Source organism: Podarcis tiliguerta (genome assembly GCF_965153285.1).
Source record: "Podarcis tiliguerta genome assembly, chromosome: 13".
NCBI classification, from domain to species: Eukaryota; Metazoa; Chordata; class Lepidosauria; order Squamata; family Lacertidae; genus Podarcis; species Podarcis tiliguerta.
Window position 1 is genome coordinate 50369846 of NC_139546.1, and position 15497 is coordinate 50385342.

At 47.4% G+C, this 15497-nt stretch overlaps 2 protein-coding genes across 5 annotated transcripts in view; both read left to right on the top strand.

The window, feature by feature from the left end:
* Nucleotides 1-15497, top strand: part of LOC310663011 (monocarboxylate transporter 13-like) — a 129191-nt gene that overhangs the window by 74532 nt on the left and 39162 nt on the right. The gene's annotated exons all lie outside the window — the stretch shown is intronic.
* LOC310663001 (monocarboxylate transporter 13-like) overlaps nucleotides 1-15497 on the top strand; it is a 72956-nt gene that overhangs the window by 2947 nt on the left and 54512 nt on the right. For 2 of the 4 annotated variants that reach the window (XM_083410468.1, XM_083410469.1), the window contains exons 4-6: nucleotides 682-825; nucleotides 3153-3926; nucleotides 6388-7685. In XM_083410468.1, the coding sequence (XP_083266594.1) occupies nucleotides 682-825; nucleotides 3153-3926; nucleotides 6388-6656 (1187 nt within the window). In that variant the 3' untranslated portion in view covers nucleotides 6657-7685. Of the gene's footprint in view, nucleotides 1-681; nucleotides 826-3152; nucleotides 3965-6030; nucleotides 7686-15497 lie in introns of those variants that run through there. The other 2 variants (XM_083410471.1, XM_083410470.1) reach the window with 2 other exon arrangements.

Consider the following 15497-nt stretch of genomic DNA (forward strand, 5'->3'; position numbering starts at 1 on the left):
ACAACAGGAGATACCGACAATGGAAGAATGGAGAAGGAAGCTGTTAGACTATGCTGAGTTGGATAAGATGACTGGGAAGATTAGATACTTAAGAGACCAAAAGTTCACAGAGGACTGGGGAAAATTTGTTGAATATCTGGAGAGTATAAGTGAGGGCCAAATAACGCTAGAGGGATTTAAAAAAGCGCTGTGAAAATGTAAGAGGTATTGTTAAAAGGGAATAGAGGAAAAAAGCTCTAAACAATGACAATATAAACAAAAGAAATGCGTAAATTAATAATGACTACGAAAGATTTACGGAAAAGCTGAAGGAAGTCCAGAAAAGAAAGATCTGGGGGAAATCTGGATGTGAAAACAATGTATGTTTTGTTTTATTTTTGTTGTAAATTAATAAAAATTATTTATAAAAAGAAAGAAAGATCAGAAACTGGTCCTAATATATCTATTAAAAATAAATATTATAATAATTAATACATGGTGCTATGGGGGGGGGTCTGCTCCATATTTCTGAATTGCAATGGGGTTGGGCCAGATGACCTTTTGGGTCCCACTCCTTCCAACCCTGCAATTCTGTGATTCTAATAGCCCATAGCAGCGCCGGGTGCGAATTCCTGTTCAGAACAGATTCTGCTCCTTGCATCAGCAATGCAGTGACCGGCATCCCTTTCTCTTCCTCGGCAGGTCCGGTGGGCAGCGCTTTGAGCTCTCGCTATGGGGCCCGCCCTGTCGTCATGGCCGGCGGTTTCTTCTCGGGCCTGGGCTTCCTGCTGGCCTCCTTTGCCACCTGCCTGGCTCACCTGTACCTCTGCATCGGACTCCTCTCAGGTGCGTTGAAACTGCGCGACCTGCGCTGCTATCGTTTGCAAGAAACCAATCTTTCAGTGTGGACTCTGGAACTCCCTGCCTCTTGACACCAGGCAAGGTCCCTTCAAAGTGCTCTTTTCGGCACCTGCTAAAAACACCTCCAGCGGTGCAATGGGTCTCTGGCTGTTAACCTTGAGCCCACCCAAGGGGCAGGATTCCTGCATTGTAGGGGGTTGGACTAGATGACCCTCAGGGATCCCTTCCAACTCTACATTTCTATGAGTGTTGCTTAAGCAAGGCCCGTCCCCGATGCTTACAAAGCCGATGCAATTTTTAATTTTTTCCCCAGCATTTTTTTTGAAAAGTCATTCATTTTTCCTATTGATCAATTTATTGTTTTATCATTTTTGCAAACCACCTTGGGGTCTTTAAACGATCAAACAGCATCTAAACGTCATGAAATAACAAATAATCAACGTACAAATCTGCTTATCCCCCAAACTATCCACTCTTGTTGGAGTTTTACCCTGACTCTGCAACTGTGATGTGTTAGTTTTCCATCTTTTTGCTTGCCGGGCATAATTATTATTATTATTGCTTCCAAAATCTCAATATATTTATTTGGCGGTCCTTTTTTTTTTAGCAAAAAAAGAGATGAGGGGAGAGAGCGTTGAGCCAGTCTTTGAAGAAAATGGCCGCCATTTTTTAAAGGCAGCCTCCTCTGAGCCAATGCCCTCCAGATGTTTCGAACCACAGCAGATACCCTCCAGATGTTCCGCTCCAAAATGTTTTGGTCCGAAACATCTGGAGGAGAGAAGGAGAAGCCATATATCCAAGGGGGTACTTGGATATCTGAGGAAGAAGCAAAGTCAGGCTCTGGTTCAAGATGGCTGCCGTTCCCCTGAGGAAATAGCCATGATACACAATGGGTTATTTGTTCATTTTAGATTTATGTGTTGGTTTTGCAAACTCCTTTTTTCTCTTCCAATTTTTTTCATAAATTTATAACAGATAAGAAAAAGAAAATCCAAACAAACAAACAAACAAACATATTTATTAGAAATTTAATAGTTACAGAAAAGAGACAAAAGAAAAAAGAAACAATACAAAATTTGAAACAATACATAAAGAGGGGGAAAAACAAAAAAACCCCAATACATCAGAATAACAAAAAAGCAAAAACATTTAAAAACACATCCAACATTTCCTTATCTTTACCTTTCATTTACTTGTTTCATCGACCTCCTCACACCTCCCTTTTTTGTATTCTAGTTCAATTAGCTATTTCAGCAAATCCTTTCCCTCGTTTCCCATTTTTTGTTCTATAATTTATCTTAACACAATTTAACTTTAAATTTTCCACTTCAGCCCATTAACAATCAGTTTTTGCTTAATTCTTTATAACGTTTCTGCTAAAACCATATAACTTCATTCCAGCATTCTTCTAGCATTCATTAATTTTGCAATATTTCTGTAAATATTGTCTGAATTTTTTCCAGTCTTCTTCCACCGACTCCTCTCCCTGGTCTCAGATTCTGCCAGTCATTTCCGCCAATTCCATGTAGTCTATCAGCTTCATCTGCCATTCTTCCCGGGTGGGTCAAACAAACAAACATTTATCCTGATTATAATAATTCCACTTTTGTTAACATTGTTAGGTGACTTCCTCGAATCCCCCTAGCTGAGTTTCCATATAAATCATTGCCACCGTTTTCCAAAACTATTTCCCCATAAAATTGACTTGGTCAATGAACATCTTACTTTCTTTTCATTTTTAACTTTAACATAATATTTTGCACGTCACATTTTCAAATCCTAGGCCTGTTTGGTACTCGCAAGTAATTCTAATTACATTATCTTAAGATATTTAGCTAAATAGTCTTTGAATTTCTTCCACTCCTCCCTCTGGTCACAGATTTTTCCGGCTAGCTCCGAAAAGTCCATCATCTTCATCTGCCATTCCTCCACTGTTGGGACTTCTTGCAATTTCCAATTTTGGGCCAGCAAAATTCTAGGAGCTGTTGTGGCATACAAAATCATATTTTCTGAGTAATTCCAAACCTATTATTCCAAGTAGAAAGGCTTCTGGTTTCTTAATAAATGTATATTTCAACATTTTCCCCCAATTCATTGTATATCTTTTCCCAGAAGTCTTGCACCTTGGGGCAGGTCCACCACATATGATAAAAAGTCACTTTCAATCCCTTATTTGCATAACTATCTACAGTATCCCCCTGCTGGCCCAGGGTGAGAACTTCAGAACATAACAGCTGGGGAAACCCAGCCAGATGGGCGGGGTATGAATATTATTATTATTATTATTATTATTATTATTATCAACTCGACAGGTTTCGGCTGGGCCCTGGTCTTCACGCCCTCCCTGGCGTCGGTTGCCCGGTACTTCAAGCGCCGCCGGACGCTGGCCACCAGCCTGGCCTTGACGGGCGTGGGCCTCTCGTCCTTCGCCTTCTCGCCGCTCTTCCAGCTCCTGGTGGACACCTACGCCTGGCGAGGGGCCCTCCTCATCGTGGCGGGCATGTCCTTCAACCTGGTGGTCTGCGGGGCCCTCATCCGCCCCATCACCCTCAAGGAAGACCTGCCCGGTCCGGCGGGCCGCGGCGCGAGAGGGACGTGCTGGTCGCGATTCTCCTCCCTCTTCGGCCTCCACCTCCTGGGCCACTTCGCCTTCATGAGGTTCGTCCTAGCCGTCACCCTGGTCAACACGGGCTACTTCGTCCCCTACGTCCACCTGGTGGCTCGCGCCAGGGAGCTGGGCTTTGACGAGTACCAGGCGGCCTTCCTCATGTCGCTGGCGGCCGCGGCCGACCTGTGTGGCCGCCTCTTCTCCGGCTGGCTGGCCAACTGCCGTGGATGCCGCCTGGCCCGCATTCTGGTGGCCTGGACCTTCCTGACCGGCGTGGCCTTGGTGGCCGTCCCGTGGGGCCGCGACTACCCACTGCTGGTGGCCATTAGCCTCTGCTACGGGTTCTGCTCGGGGGCCCTGACGCCCGTCGTCTTCTCCATTATCCCAGAGATCGTGGGCATCGCCAACATCTTCAGCTCCATGGGGCTACTGCAGATGATCGAGAGCATTGGCGGGCTGCTGGGGGCGCCGCTTTCTGGTAGGTGGTGCCATTTATCACATTTATTTGCCCACCGTGTAGGCGGTTCGAATCCCCGCAATGACGGGGTGAGCTCCCGTTGCTCGGTCCCTGCTCCTGCCCACCTAGCAGTTCGAAAGCACACCAGCGCAAGTAGATAAATAGGGACCTCTCTGGCGGGAAGGTAAATGGCGTTTCCGTGCGCTGCTCTGGTTCGCCAGAAGCGGCTTAGTCATGCTGGCCACATGACCTGGAAGCTGGACGCCGGCTCCCTCGGCCAATAAAGCGAGATGAGCGCCGCAACCCCAGAGTCGGCCACGACTGGACCTAATGGTCGGGTTCCCTTTACCTTTACCTAGCCGTTTAAGGGACACAGGTGGTGCTGTGGGATAAACCACAGCGCCTAGGGCTTGCCGATTAGAGGGTCGGTGGTTTGAATCCCCATGACAGGCTGAGCTCCCGTTGCTCGGTCCCTGCTCCTGCCAACCTAGCAGTTCGAAAGCACGTCAAAGTGCAAGTAGATAAATAGGTACCGCTTCGGCGGGAAGGTAAACGGCGTTTCCGTGCGCTGCTCTGGTTCGCCAGAAGCGGCTTAGTCCTGCTGGCCACATGACCCAGAAGCTGAACGCTGGCTCCCTCGGCCAATAAAGCGAGATGAGCGCCACAACCCCAGAGTCGGCCATGACTGGACCTAATGGTCAGGGGTCCCTTTACCTTTACCTTACCACTGTAATTTTAAAAAAAGAATGCAGAATTGTAGAATTGTAGCAGTTGGAAAGGACCACTAGGGTCATCTAGGCCAACCCACTGCAATGCAGGAATCTATCCAAGAGGCATGATCCTGGCAGGGCACCTTTCCATGTTCCTAGCGCAGCAGCATCCCCTTTCCGAAGTGGGCATCTGCAATGGGCATTCCCGGTGTCTAGCTGTCAACTTCCCCCTTTTCTTGCGAGGAATCCTATTCGGAATAAGGGAATTTCCCTTTAAAAAAGGGAAGCGTTGACAGCTATGGCCCAAGGTCTCCCAGTGAGCTTCACGGCCGAGTGGGGATTTGAACGCCGGCCTCTCCCAGGTCCTATTCTGACACTCGCAACCACTGCACGTGGCTCTGATCCTGGCCTGCATTTTCCTCCCGTATTAACTGTTCCGGTACATAAATGAGCCTTTTAAGGTAAAGGGCCCCCTGACCATTTGGTCCAGTCGTGGCCGACTCTGGGGTTGCGGCGCTCATCTCGCTTTATTGGCCGAGGGAGCCGGCGTACAGCTTCCGGGTCATGTGGCCAGCAGGACTAAGCCGCTTCTGGCGAACCAGAGTAGCACACGGAAACACCATTTACCTTCCCGCCGGAGCGGTACCTATTTATCTACTTGCACTTTGACGTGCTTTCGAACTGCTAGGTGGGCAGGAGCAGGGACCGAGCAACGGGAGCTCACCTCGTCACAGGGATTCGAACCGCCAACCTTCTGATCGGCAAGTCCTAGGCTCTGTGGTTTAACCCACAGTGCCACCCATGTCCCTTAAATGAGCCTTTTAGCTCCTCACAAATAATTGGTTCCATGCCAGGCCTTGATAAAAGCAGGTTTGCAGCTTCTAGATCGGAAGAAACTGGGTTAAGAGGTGTGTGTGGCTGAACATGTTCCAAATAAATCTCTGTCTCCACAGGGAGGCGAAGTGGGTTTCCTACGCAGTTGCATTTGGTTCCCAGCTCAAAGAGCGAGATAGGAACAGAGGAATGGCCCTCTGTCAGGGGGTCCACTTACCTTCGTGTGGCCTGCGCCAGCGGGTAGCCAACACGGTTCCCGTCGTACTGCAGCGCCCATCATTCACGAGAAATCAAGTCAGTTGACTCAGGATGATGGGAGTTGTAGTCCAACAACATCTAGGTGGGGGGCATCGGGACTGAAGAACTTTGCAGTAGAGCAGGCTTTCCCAAACTTGAGTCCCCAGACGTCATTGGACTACAAATCCCATCATCCTTGACCACTGACCCTTCTGGCAGGGGCTGATGGGAGTTGTAGTGCATGACTAGCTGCGGTTCACCAAGAGTCTCTCCAAGGCCTACCTTGATATGGACCTGGGAGTATCTGCCTCTAAACCAGCGGTTCTCAACGTGTGGGTCCCCAGATGTTGTTGGACTACAACTCCCATCATCCTTGACCACTGGTCATGCTGGCGAGGAATGATGGGAGTTGTAGTCCAACAACATCTGGGGACCCACAGGTTGAGAAACACTGCTCTAAACAGCCCTTTCTGGGCAAAGTGATGGCACTGCCAGTTATTATGTTCTAGGTGTGTCTTGAGGGTTATGTTCTAGACCGCCCTTCCCCAATCTCATACCCTTCAGGTGTTTGGGACCTCACCTCTTCCCGTCTGTAACCACTGGCTGGGGCTGACAGGAACTACAGTGCAAAACATCTGGAGGGCAAAGGTTGGCACCGACTGTTCTAGGTTGTTCTAGGTCGCTCTTCCTTTCTCTTCCAGGTTGGCTGAGGGACGCAACGGGTGACTACGTTGCTTCTTTCTTAGCGGCCGGGTCGTTCATGTTCGCCGGAAGCCTCGTCCTGATGACTCTGCCCAACTTCTCCAGCTGCCTTGCCCCGCCGTCTGTGCCAGAACCCAGTGCCAAAATGGAAGCTGGCGAGGGCACCCTCTTGGCATCAGCAACTGCTCCCGTGGGGGTCCTCTCTCCCCACGACTGCCACCCTTACAAGGCCATGCCTGAGACAGAAGAGCCGCTGACCAAGAGCTGATCAGCCTTTCCCAGCCAGGTGTTGCTAGACTACAACGCCCATCATCCTTGGCTGTTGGCTAAGCTGGCTGTGGGTGGTGGGAGTTGTAGTCCAACATCTGTGCGGTGGGCAAAGGTTAAAGAACAAGAATGGAGGACCTGAGGCCCTCCGTACATTGCTAGACTACAGCTCCCATCATCCCTGGCTGTTAACAGTGGATGATGGGCGTTGTAGTCCAACAATATCCAGAGGAGCACATTGGCTACTCCAGGACTAGAGAGAATAATCTTGTTGGGACCAGCGTGGGGTGAGAAGGTTTGGGTGGCGTCTTCCAACCATGCATTTAAAGCAAAAAGTAATAATCCTGGGAGTTGTAGTTTGTTAAGGGTGCTGGGAACTGTAGTTCAGATGCGTCCTTGAGCGGGTTTTCTTGTTGTGGAAGCTAGTATTTCCCTTGCCTGTGCCTTAACTAACGCACCACCGTTCCTCTGAGCTGCCCGCAGAGGTTGGACCAGGTGCGTGAAAATAGACTCGCTCCAGCAACCGAACGGGGAGGCGAACTTTGGACGGCCGGTTTCCCCAGAGGAATGCCTTCTGTAAACTTTTACGAAGCTCCTCATCGATGCCCGTGCAAGTGACTCAGTACCTCCAGGAAAAGACCCTCGTAGCATTTTAACATTCCAGGACGCTCGTAGGGGAGGGACTTCAGTATCCCGGAACCCGGTCAATCCGCAGACCCCTGAAATAGTAAACGCCGACCCCTTAACACCCTCCGTTCGGCTAGCAGAGCCGCCGTCTCTCGTAGCATCCGCCAATCTCCCTTCAAGCAATCGTGGGGGTCAATTTTGCAGCTTTCCGCAAGGGAGGACGGATCGGAGCGTCCATTGTAAACTCCGAAATGTGACTCCTTCCCCCCTCCCCTTCAATTTAGGATTAAAAACGTGACGTTTTGACGGAACTGTTTTCTGCAGTCTGCGGCCGTATTTGTTCTTAATTTATTAATTTGGTCATTCCGGCAGTTTGCGAAAATAAAATCCGCAGCGAAAATGGCACGAGCTGTTCATCTGATCACCTCTTGCGAGGAGGGGGTGGCTGATCTTTGGGGGGCTTTCCAGATGTTCTCAAACTCTCACCTGTGGCCACATGTTGGGGGGGTCAGAGTCCAACATCTGGAGGGTGTGCAAGTTAGCCACCCACTGTTATAAATGTTTGCGGGGAGTGGGGTTAGTGAATCACCCTTGAGCCCTTTCATTTTGTTTGGGAAACATACCGTATTTTTCGCTCTATAAGACGCACCAGACCACAAGACGCAGCTAGTTTTTGGAGGAGGAAAACAGGGGAAAAAATATTCTGAATCTCAGAAGCCAGAACAGCAAGAGGGATCGCTGCGCAGTGAAAGCAGCAATCCCTCTTGCTATTCTGGCTTCTGGGACAGCTGCGCAGCCTGCATTCGCTCCATAAGGCGCACACACATTTCCCCTTTTTAGGAGGGAAAAAGTGAGTCATATAGAGCAAAAAATACGGTAGTTCGGGAAATGAAGCATTTGGTTGAGAATCTGGCGCCTTCCGATGGTTGCAAACCACAAATCCCATTATCCCTTGCCCATTGCAGTTGTCCAAAATATCAGGTTGGCAAAGAGTGCCCTAAGGGAATACATTATTTTATTGTATTTATTTATTTAAAAAATAAGGTTCTATTTCATTTAAAAATAACAAAGTGGTTTACAACAGAAATGCATTGCAGCATAGCTGTCAACTTTTCCCTTTTCTTGTGAGGAATCCTATTCGGAATACGGGGAATTTCCCTTAAAAAAGGGGGAAAGTTGGCAGCTATGAATTGCAGGGGGTTGGGCTAGATGACCGTTGGGTCCCCTCCCGACGCTACAATTCTAGGAAAACCGTACAGCAAAGACACACATATGTATAAAGTAAAAAACAGGCGCCAGTTAACCCTTGTGGAAGCCGTATTCTTCATTGCCTGCGTAGGCCTGGTCAAATTTTCAGCAGGCATTTAAAAGTTGAAACAGTGCTACTGAATCTAGTGGCAGAGAGTTCCACAGGACTCAAAGTCTCCATTCAGTTCTCGAAAGGAGCGTCGCCAACTCTGTTTCTGAACAGAGTTTGGAGAGTCTCAAAGGAGTCCCCCAGCCCAATCCCAGCAATGCAAAAAACATATTTTGCTGCTTTGTGGCTGCAAATACATATGTCGAAAACGGCTGGAGGGCACCTCTGCTCTAGAGAGCTGGAAGAGGGAAGGCAAGGATGATCTCAGGCAAATTCGGCAAGCAGCTGACCTCGAAGCCACCTGGTGGACTTTGAGGCCTTCGGGTGTGCTGGGCCCCTCTCCACGGCCCAGAATCTCACCCTTTGGAACTTGTTTTTCCCCTCTGCAATAAAATCATTATCCTTTAAGCCAGAAAGCTTGCAGCCGGCGAGGGGAGAGGAATTGGCCCGGCTCAACACTTTCACCCATAAGTTTCCCAGTCCTAAATTTGCATGGAAAACAAACGAGAGGAAAAAGGGATAGGAAGCAAAAAAAATAATATTAAGGCAGTTACCGTATTTTTTGCTCTATAAGACTCACTTTTTCCCTCCTAAAAAGTAAGGGGAAATGTGTGTGCGTCTTATGGAGCGAATGCAGGCTGCGCAGCTATCCCAGAAGCCAGAACAGCAAGAGGGATTGCTGCTTTCACTGTGCAGCGATCCCTCTTGCTGTTCTGGCTTCTGGGATTCAGAATATTTTTTTCCTTGTTTTCCTCCTCCAAAAACTAGGTGCGTCTTGTGGTCTGGTGCATCTTATAGAGCGAAAAATACGGTATTTACTTTTTGCATTTATATCCCACCTTTTGTGGGGGCTCAAGGTGGTACGTGGTTCTCCCCCAGCCCCTTCATTTATTCCGCACAACGAACCTGTAAGGCAGACCAGGCTGAGAGCCTAAGGGCTCCCAGGGAGCTTCATGGGGAATTTAAACCCTGGTCTCCCAGGTTCCACTCTAACCACTGAACCGCACTGCCTAGGCAGTGAATGAACCCAATGGGACTCTCAGAATGGTACAGTTGGAAGGGACCCCCAAAGGCCTTCCAGCCCACCCCCACCCCGGCAAGGCAGGAACCACTGGTAAGTGGGTAAAGGTAAAGGGACCCCGACCATTAGGTCCAGTCGTGGCCGACTCTGGGGTTGCGGCGCTCATCTCACTTTATTGGCCGAGGGAGCCAGCGTCTAGCTTCCGGGTCATGTGGCCAGCAGGACTAAGCCGCCTCTGGCGAACCAGAGCAGCGCATGGAAATGCCGTTTCCCTTCCCGCCGGAGCGGTACCTATTTATCTACTTGCACTTTGACGTGCTTTCGAACTGCTAGGTTGGCAGGAGCAGGGACCGAGCAACAGGAGCTCACCCCGTCGCGGGGATTCGAACCGCCGACCTTCTTCCACACGACCTTCCGCCGTTTTCCATTCTGGGCAACCTGCTGAGGGCCGGGTGCCAGCGGTGGGCATGGCCAGAGGTGAAAGTGGGTGGAGCAACTGGTGCAAATTTACCTTTGTGATGGAGGCTGGTTTTATGCATAGACAAATTCCAGTCTCCGTCCTCCGTATAGGCAGAAGTCAAGATCAGAAGACACAACCCAGCCAGCTGGAAACATTTGAGGTGTGTGTGAAGCAACGGGTGCCGCCTGGGGGGAGGATTTTGAGGGCCAGAAAGAGCTGGAGGGCCAGACTTGCCCCCCCCCCGGACCTTAGGTTCATTCACTCTCTTGCAAACTCTCTTAAGTTTATTCGCTCTCTTGCAAGACTCAACTGATCTGTGGCTCTTTTTGCAAATTTTCCATGGGTGGTGCTGTGGGTTAAACCATAGAGCCGAGGACTTGCCAATCAGAAGGTCGGCGGTTCGAATCCCCGCGACGGGGTGAGCCCCCATTGCTCGGTCCCTGCTCCTGCCAACCTAGCAGTTCGAAAGCACGTTAAAGTGCAAGTAGATAAATAGGTACCGCTCCGGTGGGAAGGTAAATGGCGTTTCCGTGCGCTGCTCTGGTTCGCCAGAAGCGGCTTAGTCCTGCTGGCCACATGACCCGGAAGCTGTACGCCAGCTCCCTCGGCCTGTAAAGCGAGATGAGCGCCGCAACCCCAGATTCGGCCACGACTGGACCTAACGGTCAGGGGTCCCTTTACCTTTAACTTTCAAGTCGGCTGGCAACTGACGTCTTGCAAAGCTTACTTTTCATAGCTGCCTTGCTGACGACATCACTAATGGGGAAATGAACAGACACTCTGGTTCCTTGGCAAAATCTGCAGGCCAGGCCTGGGGACCACGACCCTAAGATTTTTTTGGGGGGGGGGCAAACACCATCCCAAAATGGTAGAGAGGGTGTTAAAGTCGGGATTCTGGGAAGCTGAGGACTGCCTTGCTACAACACGGCTTAGGTTACTGTGCTTTTTAGACCCTAAAAGGCTGACGCACATACTTTGGACAGAAGATATCTTTAGTCCAATCTTCAGCAGCAGAGTATAATAACCCGTGTCCTCGACTGACTCACTATCCTCCGTTCCTCCGAAAGATAGTTACACCGCTCTCTGGCGAAGGACGGTACTGGTTATTTCAGCCCCACGGCTCACACTTTGCTGCCTCTAGCTAACTGTGTTTAGATAAGATAATTTATTACGGTCGGAGACCAGCTTATAAAACACCCATGGGGGTATAGTCACAGAAGTAAAACAGACAATTAAAACAATGTACAGCAATAAATTTAGAAACAATGTACAACAATAAACTATCCAAGGGAGTTGACTCAGAGTCCCCCATAGAACCGAGTTTGGGGATTTTCATGCCGGACTATTTTGAGTTGGGCGGTGGTCTGCGCCTACAGATGTGTACACAGAATCTGGCGACCATCCAGGTCATCTGATTTTTTTTTTTTTTTTTGAAATAATATTTATTAAAGGTTTTATAGTTACAGAAGAAAAAAAAAAGAAAAAGACAATAAAAAAGAAAATTAATAGACAATACATCAAAAATAAAAGGGGAAAAAAGCAATATATCAACACAACAAGAAAAAGCAAAAACATTTAAAAACACACCCATTTTCCATATCTTTATCTTTCAATGACTTATTTCCTCGACCTCCTCCCACCTCCCATTTTTGTATTCCAGCTAATAATTAAATCAGCAAATCCTTTCCATCTTTCACTGCTTTCTATCATTTAGTTGTCTTAATTTATTTTAACCTTATCTTACCATCGAAATCTTAAAATTTATCTGTACTTAAATCCTTATCATATTTCTACTAAAGTCATGTAATTTCATTCCACCATTTCCCAACATTCCTTAATTATGCTATATTACTCTAAATAACATTTTTAAAAAATTCCCAATCTTTTCCCACCGTCTCTTCCCCCTGGTCTCGGATTTTGTCAGTCTTTTCTATCAGTTTCATACATCTTCTGATCTTTGCCTAACAGGAAAAGGTCAAATTTTTGCTTTTGCGGGAGGTCGGTGAGCCTCGCCAGTAGGGGATCAATGATCTTACTACGTGCCTCTTCATAAAAGGGACATCTAAAGAACAGGTGTTCTGGGCTTCCTATCTCTCCCAATGGACAGGTGCAAAGTCTTTGAGCATACAGGACTTTTCTAGAGGTAACTGTGTTCTTATTAAATTGGAATACCACCTTTCATCCGTAGAGCTCCGGGTGGTGAAAAGACAAAATAAAAAAGGCAACGAACAAGCGAACAAACCAATACCCACCCCCGCACTTGAAGCCACATTTAAAAGGACATTCCCACATTGCAGAATGACTCTCAGGGTCCCTTCTTAAAATTCTATGATAGATTCTGTGATAGGCCTGGTTGAAGAGGAATGTGTATCATGTGTTCTGTAAAGCGTTCAGATAAAACAGCTGTTGGTGGTGAAATTTGGTGCCCTGCTGTCAACTTTCCAAGTTTCTTTTTTTCCCTCTTCACAATAATATTTATTGTTTTCAATACATAAACATAACAAAAAAGAAAGAATTAACGATAATAAAGGGAAAAGAATGAAACAGGGGGGAAAAGAAAGAGAAAAAAGAATATAAAACATACAATACAACAGATCATCACTTGACTGACACTTAATTAATTAATTAAGATCCATCTTCATAAACATATTATCTGGCTTCCTCAAATCTCTTCCATCTGAATTTCTTAGTAATTATATATAGCAGTTTCCAATATCATTATTTCATAAACCATATCACAGTCATAATCGTATTTCCTAACTTTTCATTTCGTACATTTTCTTATTTATATATTTAATCCCAATTTAATCCTAGGCCTAATTGATTCTTTCAAGTGATTACATATCTTTAATGTTACAATATTTATTCAAATAGTCTTTGAATTTCTTCCAATCTTCTTGGTGTTCCTCTTCTTTCTGGTCGCGGATTCTCCCGGTGAGATCAGCCAGCTCCATAAACTCCATCATCTTCACAACTTTCCAAGTTTCTAGACCTCAAGGGGGCAGGACCTGAGGGAGTCCTGAGGTTAGCCCATTAAGCTGACACGCCTGATTCAGACTATGGCCTCCTAGGTGAACGTTTCCTCGATGCCGCTTCCTGGGATATTTGAAAGTCAAAGATGACGCAGGAATACCGTGATTGGTGTTTTCATTCTCAAACAGCAGCTGCAGAGATGCAGTTAATTCACACACACAACTGCGCAGAGGAAAAAAACATGGACATTTTGGACTGCAAATCCCATCATTTGCCCCCCGCCTCATGCACAACAATACCCAAATTCTCAACATATATATATATATTTTTAATAAAAGCGCAAGTTTTTAGCTTCCTTAAAACCCGAGAAATAAGGCAAAATCTGCAGGTACTATTTTCAGGGGGGTTTTCTGCTGAGAAATGGGGCTGCTCCATCCTTTCAGTGTTTTATTCACTTCCCCCTCTCCTGGAAACAACAACAACAACAATTTATTATTTAGTTGCTTTTCTCTTTGACATCTTGTGGGAGGGAGTTCCACAGGGCGGGCGCCACCACCGAGAAGGCCCTCTTCCTGGTTCCCTGCAACCTCACTTCTCGCAGTGAAGGAACTGCCAGAAAGCCCTCGGAGCTGGACCTCAGTGTCCGGGCAGAACGATGGGGATGGAGACGCTCCTTCAGGTCTACTGGGCCTTTGAGGCCGTTTAGGGCTTTCAAGGTCAGCACCAACACTTTGAATTGTGCTCGGAAACGTACTGGGAGCCAATGTAGGTCCTTATGTGGTCTCGGCGGCCACTCCCAGTCCCCATTCTAGCTGCCGCATTCTGGATTAGTTGTAGTTTCCGGGTCACCTTCAAAGGTAGCCCCACATAGAGCGCATTGCAGTAGTCCAGGCAGGAGATAACCAGAGCATGCGCCACTCTGGCGTGAAAAATTCCTGCAGCTGCCATCCATTCGTGAGGACAGCCATCTAAAAAAATACCCAAAGGGCTGTCGCGAGGAAGATGGAGCAAGCTTGTTTTCTCCTGCAGGATCCAAACCAACGGACTCAAATTGCAAGAAAGGCCAATCTGACTTAACATTAGGAAGAACTTTCTGACGGTAGGAGCTGTTTGACGGTGGAACAGACTCCCCACAAGAGGGGAGGTTTTTAAGCAGAGGTTGGACAGCCATCTGTCAGGGATTCTTTCGCTGTGACCTCCATCGAAGGGGGTTTGATCTAGATGACCCTCAGGGTTCCCTTCAAACTACAATTTCTATGATTCTAGGACGCAGGTGGCCCTGTGGGTTAAACCACAGAGCCTAGGACTTGCCGATCAGAAGGTTGGCGGTTCAAATCCCCACGACGGGGTGAGCTCCCGTTGCTCGGTCCCTGCTCCTGCCAACCTAGCAGTTCAAAAGCACATCAAAGTGCAAGTAGATCAATAGGTACCGCTCCGGCGGGAAGGTAAACGGCGTTTCCGTGTGCTGCTCTGGTTTGCCAGAAGCGGCTTAGTCCTGCTGGCCACATGACCCGGAAGCTGTATGCCGGCTCCCTCGGCCAGTAAAGCGAGATGAGCGCCGCAACCCCAGAGTCGGCCACGACTGGACCTAATGGTCAGGGGTCCCTTTACCTTTACTTTATGACCCTGGAAAGTGGTGGCCTCTCGTTTTCTGGAGGATTTTAAACAGAGGTTAGATGACGATACGACACGATAATCTTTATTGTCATTGTCCCATACAGAACGACGAAATTGAAAAAATCTACGTCAGGCATTCAAAAACCAACAAGTCTGCTATCCCAGCCTGGTTAACCCCCTAAAAACTCTGATACCCCATAATTAAACGCAATATACTTCCACAGAGACTACCTCATACTGCGTTTAAAACCCAAATCACATTTGGATAAAGACTGTTTCTCAGGCGGCTAGGCCTAGTCTTTATAACGCTATGACCATCTGCCAGGGACTCTGCCAGCCACTGCGTCTAATGTTTACATCAAATAATATTACAGTATTTAAAGTGGGGTTTTTTTAAAAAAAAACACCTTTCTTTTTCACCAAAGAGCTTCCAAGAATTACACAAGATCAATAAATGCAAGATAGTCCCTGCCTGCAGGCTCCATTTTTTGGTTATTAAATCGCTAATAAACCTGTCACCATTACAGGGGCCCTGCTATCAACAAACGATTTCGACATTATCTATTACGCTCCCTCTGTTGGCATTTAAAATGATGAATTTAACTAACTCGCCCTGCCAGGGAGGAGAAAATGGTTTTGATTTATCCTTTTACATGCATCCGAAGTTAATTTAGAGTTAGGAATGAACTTGTGATTTCGATTTACCGTATTTTTTGCTCTATAAGAATCACTTTTTCCCTCCTAAAAAGTAAGGGGAAATTTGTGTGCGTCTTATGGAGCAAATGCA